This window comes from Protopterus annectens, chromosome 4.part0 (genome assembly GCF_019279795.1).
Source record: "Protopterus annectens isolate FY-2018-M chromosome 4.part0, PAN1.0, whole genome shotgun sequence".
Taxonomy (NCBI): Eukaryota; Metazoa; Chordata; order Ceratodontiformes; family Protopteridae; genus Protopterus; species Protopterus annectens.
The window spans coordinates 1,451,399,214-1,451,414,213 of record NC_056733.1 but is presented as its reverse complement, the minus strand read 5'-3'; the positions used below and the strand labels follow the sequence as shown (position 1 = coordinate 1,451,414,213).

The 15,000-nt window shown below is 41.8% G+C and overlaps 1 protein-coding gene across 1 annotated transcript in view; it reads right to left on the bottom strand.

Annotated features, from left to right (window-relative positions):
- Positions 1-15,000, bottom strand: part of HK3 (hexokinase 3) — a 411,658-nt gene that overhangs the window by 92,303 nt on the left and 304,355 nt on the right. Inside the window, exon 8 of the mRNA XM_044069296.1 lies at positions 14,436-14,619. Within this exon, the coding sequence (XP_043925231.1) occupies positions 14,436-14,619 (184 nt within the window). The remainder of the gene's footprint in view (positions 1-14,435; positions 14,620-15,000) is intronic.

Below are 15,000 nucleotides of genomic sequence, written 5' to 3'. Positions count from 1 at the left end.
TATATTACCCCTAATGAGAATAACTGGATCATACCACAGATAATTTTGAGGGGACGCATGCATGGACAAAGCATTTAAGAGCTGCCTCTGTCCTTTATTAGTACAGGGGGCAGTCCAGAAATAAAATTTCCATTTCCTATCCATAGATCCAAGTTGTTCTTGAATATGGACAGGGATGAACATTGATTTATGTGGATCAGGATTCTGTTCCACAGCAGTGGTATCCTCTGTGAGATATACCTGTCCCTCCAAACCATTTTGTTGATGCTGTAGAAGAGGTTAAAGTCCCTATACTGATTATTTCTGATGTCAATTCATTTGTTCAATGTGCAATCAATCCATTAGTACTGGGTCACAGGATGCCTTGTATGCCAGACACAGGTCTGTTGGATACTGAGTATAGTGACAGGGCTTTGAATCAGTCCACGTTGGACATGTTGTTTAGGCTTTGTATCCTTTTAGTAAGTTACATCTATGGGCATTTCAATTGTTACATGTGTCTGGACAGATACATGCAAAGGGAGCATTATAGTCAATGACTGGCCTAATGAGGCCTGAGTAAAGGGGGACAATGACATCTCTACATAAATACATATACATTCATACATACAAATATTTCAAGCACAGGAATTAATGCCCTTCTAGCGTGCCAATAAAACAAAACAGTTGTTCCCATAATAGGTGTCCAGGCTACCTTAAAATATCTAAACTAGTGCTTTTTTTAATTCAATTTGGTAGTCTATTCCATGCATCAGCTGCTCTCTCAGAGAACCAATTAGTACATTTCTCATTCCTATAGAATCTTCTACATAGGCTGTCTGATGATTCTGTACTACTTTTTGATAACCCCAAACATACACAGAGGTAGTTGTCTCTAAATGCCCTATATAGCTGAATAAGACCTCTTAAATATCTGTATGAAAAAGTGTACAAGTTTGATACTTTAGTCTTTTATAATAACTTAAATTTTCACATCCACCGATGCCGTTGGTAAATTTCTACTGCACTCTTTCCAGTTTACTCATGCTTGTTTTCTTATAAGGTATCCATATTGTTATTCCATACTCCAGTTTGGGTCTAATGTAACTTAACAAAGAATGACTTCATCATTTCTGATTCCCTAGACTTTAAAATTTTTTTAATACACCTCTAGTTCTATAACTATCATTAACCAATTGGCTGATGTGATTAGAAAAACTCAAAACTGGATCTACCTGGGTTTATATTAGTTTGTCCAATGGCTATTCAGCAGATACCCATTCATTGAACACCTATCTATCAAAGCCGCTCTTTAGCGAAAGGTGGATTTTCACTAGGGCAAACCAGAGTTTTGCCTTGTGTAACACCTGTACAAGCAATGCTGTCTAAGAGGGCTGTAAGTTCCTTACTAACAGTTAGACAGTCCTTGCAGATGAGATCATTTGTAGCAATATGAATAAAAACAGATCTGTACTTCCTTGCATCAAGGTGTTCTAAGGCCTGCCTCATATCTTCTGTTTTTGCTCCTGGCAAGCATAACACTATCCAATATTCATTATCTTCTCTGCAAATGTAAAGGATCAGTTCCTGTAATAATTAAATCTCCAATTACAAGAATATCTTTTCTGACCAGATCTGAAGAATCTTCAACATTTAATTCAGTAATATCTACTCTAGCAACTGCTAGGAAGGACTGAGCTTCATCAACATTAGTCTTATAAGTCTTACTGTTTTCATTGCTTATTGCATTTGCAAGCATACAGTTCTCATCCAGCTGGCTTTGTACATCCACAGCGTGAGATATCTTGTCAAAGTCGGTCTTTCAACTCTTTTTTTTCTTACATTAATGCTATTCACTCCTTCCATGTTCATTTTTGATTTCCTCATTTTCACCTGCCCCTTGTCTCTATTTTTCTGCCTTCTCTTTTGGAAAATGATGCCTTTAATCTGTAGACTGAAGGTTTGCGGACAGATTAATGTTATCATTCCCTGTAATCCATGTATTATGTGACAAAGCAGTGTCCTTTTTAGTATGATTTCTCTTCGCTTTACAGGCATTTATCAGGTTCTTTTTCTTCCTTATTTGTTGTGAACATATTTCTTTCTTTCTTTTATTTCCTTCTATACATTCTGAATCCTCAGATTGCTGAATACTTGCATCCAGAATTTTAAAGTTATCAGTGGTATTATCTGGTTTCATAGGGGTTGAGTGATCTTTACAGACAGTAGACAGTTTTTTGTCTAAATGTGTTCTATTTGCTCTTTGCCTACCATTACTTATCTCACCAGTCCAGTCATTAATATATGTAACAACACTTCTCCAAGCCGTGCTGATTGCAAAAATATAATCATCATCACTAAGTGTAGACTTATTTCTAATAGTGGTATGACACGAGGAACACAGATCACCAGTGTTATCAGGCATTACCGTTAAATATGCATAGCACTGCGGTGGTGGTGCTGCGGTAGCGCTGTCGCCTCAGAGTAAGACGTTGTCCTGTTCAATACTCAGCTAAAGCGTCTTCTGTGTGGAGACATGCGTGAATGGGCATACCTTCGTTGAAGGTTGTGTGTCAGGGCTGGCAACTCAGTACATAAAAATCTACTGCCAATCATTAGTGGACCGGAGTTCCGCTGTGGCAACCCCTAACTGGGAAAAGCCGAAAGATACAACAACAACAACAATTGTTGAATATGCATAGCATTTATTACACTGTACAAGATGTTTGTGCTTTAGCAAATCATTAATTGCATACTTGTTTGAGGAATCCATATTCAGCTGTGAATGAATAAAGAATTTGAAAAGAAAAGAATAACCAAACTCAGTTACCACTGTATTCAAAGAGAATTTAAATGAACTTCTGTGAGAAAACTCACACAGACACTATGCAACAAAATATTAAATTAAGTACAGTAAAGTTGTTTAGTTCTTTTACACCCCTTTCTAACAACAAATAATCAGAATTAAAGGTTAAACAACAAAATATAAATCAAAGTAAATCTTGTCTGCAAGCTATCCCTTATTTCCTACAAACAGTGAAAAACAGTGGTTAAAAATAAAATACAAATTCAAATAAAAACTTCTTTTACCAAGCTAGTGCACAGTTAATCACAAACCATTACAGGGTTGTTTAGATAAGCTCTAGATTGTATTCTCTGAAATCTGTGTGAATTTATAGCTGACTAGGCCCCTTGGGATGGCTAGAGTTTGCCTTTTTAAAACATATCCCTTTCTAACAACAAACAACGGAAATTAAAGGTAAAACAACAAAATATAAATCAAAGTAAATCTTCTTGTTTGCAAGCTATCCCTTCCTTCCTAAATAAAATATAAATTCAAATAAAAACTTCCCTTACCAGGCTACTGCACAGTCAGTCATAAACCAGTACATGATTGTTTAGATAAGCCCTAGATCTAGCCACAGTCCCTTTGTCATTATTCGTGTCCTTATCTTGCTCAATGTAGCTTTTAGTTTGAATGCATTATTGAACAATGATGTGTCACTGTACATGCCAAACTCTTATACTAAGAGAAAATAAACAGGCATCTTGTGATACCTTGTAAAAGAGGTACTTTATAAGTGAGTCCTACCTTTCCATGCAATGTAATTCCAAGGATTATACATCACTGATCTCAGCTTTCCAAAATGTCAGTGCCTGGAATCATTTGACATTATGTGTCCTGCATAGCAAGAATGTGCTTGTATGAGCAAATCTTTACCTTCTTTAGGGTTTGAGTCTTTTCACCATGGTAATAATATCATGGAGTTCAGTAAGATGAGAACTGAACATTTAAAACTGTAGGAAGTACGTAACACGAAAAAAGTACAGTTGTGTACACTTCCGATAAATGTAGATGTTTGAGTGTATTCACTGTTGCAGTCATCACATTTGGGTTATCCTGCCAGGTGTAGCCCTCAGTCTGCCCAAATACTAGAGGCTTAGTATTTCTGCATTGGTTGCTGTCACTCCAGGACTGATGTCAGGTCATCAGTGGTATAAAAGCAGGCAGCCGACACCATTACATCAGTTTTTCTTGCCCTAAATGTCAGTAGCCTCCAAATATGTTGCTAGGTTATCGTGGAAGAACACTACCAGTAGGAAGTAAATACCAAAAATTCCCTGAAAGGAGAGAGAGAGACAGAGAGGGAGAGAGACAGAGAGAGAGAGACAAGGAGGATGGAGGGGGGGGGGACCAGGACTGCAACAGTAAATACACTCGAACATCTACATTTATGGTAAGTGTACACAACTGTACTATATTCTTAATGTTTCACTGTTGCAGTCATCACATTTGGGTTGATTCCCAAAGCTGAAGAAAAGGGTGGAGGCAGTCAAGAAGACTGGGTGCTGGCTAGGATGCCCTGCAAGACTGCGGTGGCAAAGCCTGTCCTGGATTTGGAGAAGATAGGCGGGTGGTAATGCTTGGTGAAGGTATGAACAGATGTCTATGATGCAGCCTCCAGGATGTCCCTGGTGGGGACCCCTCTGAGAAAAGCTGCAAAGGTGGAGGTTGCCCTGGTGGAATGTGTCCTGACCCCCTTTGGGGTGGTTTCTCATGCTGTTTGTAGCAGAAATGGATGCAGTATGCTATCCATTTGGAGATTGTTTGTCTGGATATGGCCTTGCCCTCTGCCCCTGCTGTGAAGATAACTAGCAATTGATCAGTTTTTTCTAAAAGATTTAGTCCTGTCCAGATAGAATTTGAGCTGTCTGTGCACATCTAGAGAGTGCAGACTCCTTTCCCCCTTGTTTTGTGGGTTATGGAAAAAGGTGGGCAATTGAATGGATTGGCCGAGAGCTACACTGGACATCACTTTAGGCATGAAGGATGGGTTAGTCCTGAGGGAGACCCTGTCAGCATGGAAAATGATGAAGGGCTCTACAGCCATGAGTGCTTGTAGCTCTGATACTCTTCTAGCTGAAGTGATGGCCAGAAGCAAGGCTGTCTTCCAAGAGAGGAATTTTAACTCTGCTGAAGCTGCAGGTTCAAAGGGGGGTAGGATGAGCTTTTCCAACACAAAGTTAAGGTCCCAAGCTAAGGGAGGAGTTCTTCTCGGTGGCCTTAAGTTGTTAGCCCCTCTTAGGAACTGTTTTATGAGAGGGTGTGAGAAGAGAGGTGGCTCTGTGCTGTAACGAGTAAAGATGGCACAGGCATGAATTTTAATAGAAGAGAAGGATAGACCCCTGTGTAGTAGGTCTGTTAGGTAATCCAGGATGAGAGGTAGGGAGGGCTGTGCCGTTCTGGCTCCCTTAGCCTGAATCCAGGTGCAAAACCTTTTCCACTTGTCAGCATAGGATTTTCTAGTGCTGGGGCCTCTGGCCTCACATATAACATCTAGGACTTGTTTGCTTAGGCTGGCAGTTTGAGGAGAGGTCAGGGAATAAGCCAGGCTGCCAGGCTGAGGGTCTGCAATTGGGGATACATGAATTCTCCATTCCTCTGGGTCAGGAGTGTTGAGATCTGAGGTAGGTGCCATGGTGGCAGGGGTGACAGGCTGTGCAACAGTGGGTACCAGTGCTGGCATGGCCAGTCTGGGGCAATCAGGACTGCCCTCAGTTTTCCTCCCTTATTTTGAGCCGTACCCTTGAAATGAGTGGTAGAGGGGGAAATGCATAGACTGAGAAGTTTATCCACTGGAAGGATAGAGCATCCACTTTCCAGGCCTTGCTGTGAGGTTCCCTGGTGCAGAATTTCCTGAGCTGATGATTGGAGTGGGAGGCAAAGATGTCCACCTTCAGGGTGCCCCATTTCTGCATTACAAGGGTGAAGATTCTGAGGTCTAGCTGCCACTTGTGTGGGTCTAGCAGGTTTCTGCTTAAGTTGTCTGCCAGAGAATTTAGGGAGCCTGGCAGGAATTGTGCTAGCAGGTGTAGCTGCATGGCTGAGGCCATGTGACAAAGGGTCAAGGCGAGCCTGCAGAGAGGATAAGAGTGAGTCCCTCCCTGCCTGTTGATATACCACATCACTGTGGTGTTGTCAGTTTTGATCAGTAGAGGCTCCTGGGAGAGTAGGGGTCTGAAAGCCATCAGGGAGTGCTGAACAGCTATCACCTCTTTTTGGTTGATGTGCAGATGTATTTGATTTGGGCAACAATGATCCTGAATGCACCTGCTGTCCAGGTGTGCACCCCAAGCATAGTCTGATGCGTCTGTGGTGAGGGCCTGGGCAGCATGAGATTGTGAGAAGGGAAGTCCCTTGTTGTGGTTGCATGCTGCTGCCCACCAAAGAAAATCTTTCATTTGACAAGGTATCATTGGTATGATAGTTTCCAGGTCTTGAGAGTGTTGACACCAAAGGCTACTTAAGTACCATTGTAGTTTTCTCATATGCAGTCTTGCATATGGAATGAGTAGAATGCAGAAGGCCATGAACCCTACAGCTTGCAGGATTTTCCTTGTGGATAACTGGGTTCTGGTGGCTAGTTGAGAGAAGCAGCCTGTCAGGGTAGGCTTGTTTTTCTGGAATAAGGAATGCCATCTGGGATGCTGTGTCCAGGCTTGCTCCCAGGAATACAATTTTTGTGTGGGGACTAGTTTTGATTTATTTTCATTGATAGTAAACCCCAGGGAGGTCAGTAGGTTCTTTACAAAGGTCAGCTGCTGTAACAGCTTTTCCTGACTGTCTGCCTGAATCAGGCAATCATCTAAGTAGGGGTAAATTTGAATATTTCTTTGTCTGCAAAAAGCAATGGCAGAAGCCAGGCATTTTGTGAAAACTCTGGGAGCAGTGGATAAGCCAAAGGGAAGCACAGAGAACTGAAAGTGCATAGATCCTGCCCTGAAACATAGGTATTTCCTGCAAGATTCCCAAAGGCCTCTTTTAGGTCTAGGGTGGCTAACCAAACATCCTTGGAAAGCATAGGAAGAAACTGCTGGAGGGTGAGCATTTTGAATTTTGGTATCACCGGAAAGGTGTTTAGAATGGATAGATCGAGGACTGGGTGCCAGGTGCCCTCTTTTCTGGGTACCAGGAAGAGTCTGGAATAAAAACCTTGGCCTATCTGTTCTGCAAGAACATTCTGTATTGCCCTCATGGAGATCAGGGAAAGGACTTAATTTTTGGCTTCTGACCACTGGTTTGGAGGAAGATCTGGGAACCCTTTTGGGGATGGCAGAGTGTGGAAATAAAATTTGTATCCTTGGGACACTATGTTGAGGACCCATCAGTCGTTGGTAATAGAGGCCCAGTTGCTTGCATGGAAGGAGAGTTTTCCTCCTAGGGGCACAAGCAGGTGGGCAGAGGTAAGGGTTGGAGGTGTAAAGTCATTGTGAGTTATTACCATAAGGGGTTGGCTTTGCACTCCCTGTTTTTGAAGAGGAGGAACTCCATTGCTTAGATCTCTGCATTCCCTGGTGCTGCTGTCAGGGGGGGGTCTGCTTCCCCTGGGTCTAGGCTGAGCTGGCCTGGAGGGGGCAGGAAAGGACCAGTGCTTGGAGGGGCAATGCCTACTGAGCCTCGGAGGCTGGACCTGTAAGACGTCTTTAACTGTCTGCATAGATTTACCTTTTTCTTCCATCTTTTTTAAGACCTCTTCTGCCTTGGTGCCAAATAGATTGTCTTTGTTCAATGGTGCATCCAATAATTTTGATTTGACATGGTCTGGCAAGGTCTGGTCCTTAAGCCAAGCATGCCTTCTAAGGACAGAACCAGTGGCTGCTGCCCTGCAAGATGCTTCTAGGGCATCAAAGCCACATTGCAAGGTGTGCTTAGTAACTTGGCTTGCAGAATGCATAAGCTCTTGTAATTATTTATTTTCTGCCCAAGCAGGAAAGGAAGATATTTTTTGTTTGAGGAGTTCCATGGTATGCTGTTGATATTTCAGCATGTGGAACTGACAATTTAATGCTCTAATAGAAAGAGTAGCAGAAGTGTATACTTTTTTACCCCATCTGTCTAAAGCTTTGGAATCCCTGTCTGAGGGGGTGGGATTCTTAGCTGAGATGCTTTAATTCCTTTTGGTCCTTGAGAGATGACCTCTGGGTCAGCAGTAGGATTTTTGAAAAGGAATTTGTGAGAGTCAGAGACTCTGTAGTACCTGGCAGGTTTCCTGGGAACAGGAGGAAGGGTGTCAGGAATCAAACTGGATTCCATAAAAACATCATCCACAACATCCAGGACAGGAGAAATGGCCAAAGGTCTGTGCTGTGGTAAATCTAAGAATTCCCTGAGTCTCTTTTTTGACTGGGGATAGTCTTGACATTCCCATTGGAAATGGTCCCTTAAAGTATGAAGGGTTTCCCCAAATGAAAAATCCTCGGGTGGATAGGCAGAAGGAATGGATTTCTCTGCCTCAGAATCCTCATAGGCAGAGAGAGGTTGCATGTCTTCATATTCAGAAGCATCAGAGTCATCGGACTCCTGTTCAGATAAAACTACTAGGGACAAGTCTCTTTTTCTTTTGGAAGGGGTAGCCTGGCTTCCCCTAATAAGCATAATAAGGTCTTCCATCATTTTAAGCATTTGAGATTGAGGCAAGGAAGCAGGTGCCTGAGCTTGGGCCGTCATTTTTTTGAGGGTACTTCATACCCTCAGCCTTAGAAACTTGGTAGTTTTAGAAAGAACTGAAGACGCAAAAGAAGTCATCAGTCTGTGTCGAGTGTCGGTAGTGTGAAGTACTTCCTCAGAAGCCAGTGCCTGCTCAGCGGCTCTGGACCCATCCAAGGTAGAGACATCCGCAGGATCGTTAGTCGAAGAAGAGTCTCGTGGCATACTGGACTCCGAAAGGGTCACAGTAGTGGCCTGCGAATCCACAGAAGTGGGCATCAGGGGCTGCAAAAGTGCCTCACTGAGGACCAGAGAACTGATGACTAGCTTAGCAGAAGCATCGTCAGCAGTTTTAGACCTGTGCGGTCTGTCTTTGTTTTTATCCTTACTTTTTTTCAGAAGATCGGTAGTCAGATGGTTTACCGAAGCCATATTGGAATTCGAGGACTGACAGCAAAAATATCTAGCTAAAATAACAGTCCAATGACGTGCAGTTCTGTCATTGAACAAAGCACAAAAGTGACAGCGAGGGACATCATGGTCTGGGCCTAAACAGATGATGCAGTAAGAATGGAAGTCTTGGTGTGGTATTTGCTTTCCACAGGCAAGACAATTGTTAACTTTTTCTGACATCAGTTAGAGCAAGAAAAAAGGATCCCCAACAGGGTACCTAGCTTTAGAAGACTTCAACTTCAATATGGAAACGAAAACTAAGGTAGCGGCCAAAAGGCACTCGTGCAAACTGCTTCTGCTTTGGGCTCCTCGGCAAGAAAGACTGATGTAATGGTGTCGGCTGCCTGATTTTATACTACTGATGACCTAATGTTAGCCATGGAGTGACAGCAACCGACACAGAAATACTAAGCATCTGGTATTCGGGCCAACTGAGGGCTACCCCTGGCAGGATAACCCAAATGTGATGACTTCAACAGTGAAACACAAAGAACATCTACAACTCAGTCACTCTGCATACTGAAACATTGGCTGGTGACAAAAGACCTCTGTTCTCTTTGCAGATAATTCAGCTGTGTGTGACAGTGAGAGAGGTTCTGTGATTGTGGTCCTGATTCCCAGCTCTTGGCTTGAAATATGAGTTACATCTCTCAGGTGCTCTTTATGCCAACTCCATATGCCAAATGGTCACTTTATGTGTCCAGTATGTCAAAAATATCTGCCATAAGTTATATGCCAAATAAAAGCACTTTGCATACACTAGTTTTATTAAACTAGGTGGAATGAGGAAGTAAAGGATAGTATATGGAGAAAGAATTTAGCAAAGAAGAAGTGGGATTGTCAGAGAGATGAAGAAAGTAGACAGGACTATAAGGAGATGAGATGCATGGTAAAGAAAGAGGTGGCAAAGTCTAAGGATAAGGCATATAGAAAGTTGTATGAAAGGTTGGACACTAAGGAGGGAGAAAAGGACCTGTACCAATTGCCTAGACAGAGGGACCGAGCTAGGAAAGATGTGCAGCAGGTAAAGGTGATAAAGGATAATGAGGGAAACATACTCACAAGCAAGGAGAGTGTGTTGAACAGATGGAAGGAGTATTTTGAGGGGATGATGAATGAAGAAAATGAAAGAGAGGGAAGGCTGGATGATGTGGGGATAGTGAATTAGGAAGTGCAATGGATTAGCAAGGCGGAAGTAAGGATAGCTATGAAGAGGATGAAGAATGGAAAGGCTGCTGGTCCAGATGACATACCTGTGGAAGCTTGGAGGTGTTTAGGAGAAATGGCAGTGGAATTTTTAACCAGATTGTTTAATGAAATCTTGGAAAGTGAGAGAATGCCTGAGGAGTGGAGAAAAAGTGTTTTGGTACCCATTTTTAAGAATAAGGGTGATGTGCAGAGCTGTAGTAACTACAGAGGGATAAAACTGATCAGTCACAGCATGAAATTATGGGAAAGAGTAGTGGAAGCTGGTTAAGAAGGGAGGTGATGATTAGTGATCAGCAGTATGGTTTCATGCCAGGAAAGAGCACTACAGATGCGATGTTTGCTCTGAGAGTGTTGATGGAGAAGTACAGAGAAGGTCAGAAGGAGTTGCATTGTGTCTTTGTGGACTTAGAGAAAGCATATGACAGGGTGCCTAGAGAGGAGTTGTGGTATTGTATGAGAAAGTCGGGAGTGGCAGAGAAGTATGTAAGAGTGGTACAGGATATGTACAAGGGTAGTGTGACAATGCTGATGTCTGCGGTGGGAGTGACAGATGTGTTTAAGGTGGAGGTGGGATTACATCAAGGATCAGCTCTGAGCCCTTTCTTATTTGCACTGGTGATGGACAGGTTGACAGACGAGATCAGACAGGAGTCCCCGTGGACTATGATGTTTGCAGATGACATTGTGATCTGTAGTGAGAGTAGGGAACAGGTGGAGGAGACCCTGGAGAGGTGGAGATATGCTCTAGAGAGGAGAGGAATGAAGGTCAGCTGGACTAAGATGAAATATATGCGTATGAATGAAAGGGAGGATAGAGGAATGGTGAGGATGCAGGGAGTAGAGTTGGCGAAGGTGGATGAGTTTAAATACTTCGGATCAACAGTTCAGAGTAATGGCGAGTGTGGAAGAGAGGTGAAGAAGAGAGTACAGGCAGGGTGGAGTGGGTGGAGAAGAGTGTCAAGAGTGATTTGTGAGAGACGAGTACCAGTAAGAGAGAAAGGGAAGGTCTACAAGAGAGTAGTGAGACCAGCTATGTTATATGGGTTGGAGACAGTGGCATTGACAAAAAGGCAGGAGTCAGAGCTTGACGTGGCAGAGTTAAAGATGTTAAGATTTGCACTGGGTGTGATGAGGGTGGACAGGATTAGGAATAAGTATATTAGAGGGTCAGCCCAGGTTGGAAGGTTTGGAGACAAAGCCAGAGAGGCGAGATTGCGTTGGTTTGGACATGTGCTGAGGAGGGATGCTGGGTATATTGGGAAAAGGATGCTAAGGATGAAGCTGCCAGGTAAGAGGAAAAGAGGAAGGCCTAAGATAATTTATTTTTTTATTTATTTTATTTATTTATCATTTGTTGACCGGGAAAGTTCGACTAGGTTTCACAGAGCCTGTTTTCAGCGGAGGCCCGGGGAGAAATGCTCCAGATGCATGTCTTTGGAATGATAGGAATGAAAGATAAGGTTTATGGATGTGGTTAGAGAGGACATGTAGGTGGTTGGAGTGACAGAGCAAGATGCAGAGGACAGGAAGAAATGGAAACAGGTGATCCACTGTGGCGACCCCTAACCGGGAAAAGCCGAAAGAAGAAGAAGGAGAAGCCCCTAACTGGAGTATGCATAATTTATTTATTTATTTATTTTTATTTATCATTTGTTGACCGGGAAAGTCCGACTAGGTTCCACAGAGCCTGTTTTCAGCGGAGGCCCGGGGAGAAATGCTCCAGATGCAGACAGACAGTTTCAGTAGCAGCCTGTCTTGTGAATGAGCAGGTTGCTTACCTGCAGTAGGTTGAAACCACAGAGTCTGAGCAGTGATAACCTGAACAAGCATGAGGAGTATAAAATGTCTGTTCCTCAACCTGAACAAGCATGAGGAGTATAAAATGTCTGTTCCTCAACCTGAACAAGCATGAGGAGTATAAAATGTCTGTTCCTCAACCTGAACAAGCATGAGGAGTATAAAATGTCTGTTCCTCAACCTGAACAAGCATGAGGAGTATAAAATGTCTGTTCCTCAACCTGAACAAGCATGAGGAGTATAAAATGTCTGTTCCTCAACCTGAATAAGCATGAGGAGTATAAAATGTCTGTTCCTCAACCTGAACAAGCATGAGGAGTATAAAATGTCTGTTCCTCAACCTGAACAAGCATGAGGAGTATAAAATGTCTGTTCCTCAACCTGAACAAGCATGAGGAGTATAAAATGTCTGTTCCTCAACCTGAACAAGCATGAGGAGTATAAAATGTCTGTTCCTCAACATAAAAATGATTTTTCTGCTGAACATCTATTCAATGACTTTTATGTTTGACACAAACAGCATGGGATGTGATCTTTTATTATCTAAGGGACAATGGAAATTTATAACATACATGTTACTTTTAGTAGCATCATGTGATTCCAAACTCTGCATCCCATACCATTCTTAGCATATGTACAGCAGGACGGGGACAAGTTATATACCAGACACTCAAAGACATGTGCTCCAAGAGACTCGGATAACTGGATGGAGATTCATAAATTCACCCAGGTATGACTGACATAGCCTTCCTTGAGAAAGAAGGTACAGTTTAGGGTTATAAATTCACCCAGGTATGACTGACATAGCCCTCCTCGAGAAGGAATGTACAGTCTAGGGTCATAAATTCACCCAAGTGTGACTGACATAGTCCTCCTCGAGAAGGAAGGTACAGTCTAGGGTTGGAACTGGCAACGTGTAATGGTCACATGACTCAATAGCTTTGAACTTCCTTTCAAGCAACTGCATAGTCTGAAAAACAAAATATTTCCAAAAGATATGACATTTGAAATGCCTATAACATATTATTTCCTTAAAATGGCAATTAGGCCTTTCATGTCTAGACTGCAACCCAGACAAGTCAAGTTTAACTAGTCAGTGGCTCAGGTCCCAGAGGAGTTAGGCTGGGCAAGCCGCTATTTTGTCAGCTCACTCCTTCCAGGAGGGAGGAAGGGTGAGGTTTATAATTAAGATCTGACAGGCCCTTGGTGATGAGAGCAGTGTCATATTTGGATACCTGAAAGTTCCCTAGGAGCACAGTTTTCTAGATATATTTATGCACTGCATTTTCCTAGTGACTCTGCAATTACTGAGACTCTGGGTGAAGGCTGTAGCCTATTAAACTGGTATATTTTCTTTGCCAATATTAACTCTGACATTTGTAAATCCTTTCTTTGTATTTGTAAAGGTTCTAGCAAGGATCATAACCTCTCAACTGTCCAGACTTTTGCAGAATGTCCAGATTTTTAGCTCGTATTTTTAGTCTGCTCCTCATAAAAGTTGTGTTCTTTTGTCAAATCACTGGAATGATCTGATGATTGAAGTCACTAAACAATGACATACATTTGAATTTCAGAACTCTAATCCTTCAGAAAATGTGTGTTAAAGCAAACCCTGTTACTCTAGCAATTTTCAAAGTTTATAAGAGCAATATTCAAAATATGTCCTTATTTTGGGCCTTTGTCCCCCTATTTTGTTGGGATTTCTCCAGATTTCTTGCACTAAAGGTTCAGAGGTATGGCAAGTTATCTTTTATGATGAAAGGGATTCCACCACCTCTCTCACAGGATCTGTAATGATGAACTCTATACCCTATAATATGAGGAATTGTAATAAATGTCCTTAGGCCATATTTGTTTGACAACACATTTTTTTATCCTGGCAAAACAAGAATGCTTTAAGAATGCTAACTTTTGTATTTAGATTTCTGGCATTCTCAACTGCCATGCTCTATCTGAGTTTTGCTTGTTTGTTTATTTTTGTTTATCAAGGCCTACAGGAATTTGGATTGTATCTAAGAAGACTGACTTGCATAGCAAATGTCCCATTTTGTATATGAACATATTTGGGAGACATATGTAATCTATCAGCTATGAAGAAAATTGCAGACTTGCACATCTCCATATTACATAAATTTTGTAACAAAGATAGTCACCTTTAGGTAAAACATTACCTTTTTTGCAAGAGCAATTAAAAATAAACCCCTGTCCTTCTTTCGCCTCTCTAGTTTTTTGTATTGTTTCTACCCATTTAACTGTGTAATTCAGAAATCCAGTGTATATGCCTTAAATAAGGAGGCAACTTCTAAATAAAAATTTTTGCAATCAAGATAAACGTTTTGATATTTTGTCTTCTACTTCTTTTTATACAAATGAATATATAGATTTATTACAAAGCCATCACATATACAAATGTATATACTTTTAAGTTAGTAGACTATAAAACTGAAAAAGGGCAGAAAGTAAGAGGAGAGAGGAAAGAATGAAGACAGGAAAGAAAAGAACCACTTACGTCTGTCTGCCTGGGTTGCGAGAGTGGCGATCAAGTTCAAGGTCAAACTCTGTCTGGATGTCACGCAGACAGCCATCGTCCCCAAATGCTCCCCATTCCATGATTACACACATCCGACCCTCATCCCCCTCAATCTGTTCAATGTTCCCCATTTCTTCCATGTAACAAGCATTGGTACCAGTACCTGCATAAAAACGGACACAGATAAATGTGTTCTATATCAGTCTTCATTTTTTTCCTCACTGCTGAAAGTTGTAAAAGGTAACATACATTTCTGTCCCTGAAGCAAAGCACCTTTGTAGATGTCCACCACAAATGACAAAATGAAATAAAATTAAAATAAGCTTATGCATTCAATGTGGAATCTAGTGGGATATACAGCTGAGTCATACTTTCCATCCTTAACTGGGTAGCTGGGCAGGCATAGATTACATTTTCAGCCATGACCCACGCTAAAGACAAAGTGCTTGTTATGTATTCAATGAAAGCAATTAGAACAAATCATTAAGAAATAGTACTATGAAACAACAATGCAGCTAGCACATAGTAAAATTAGGGCCATGTC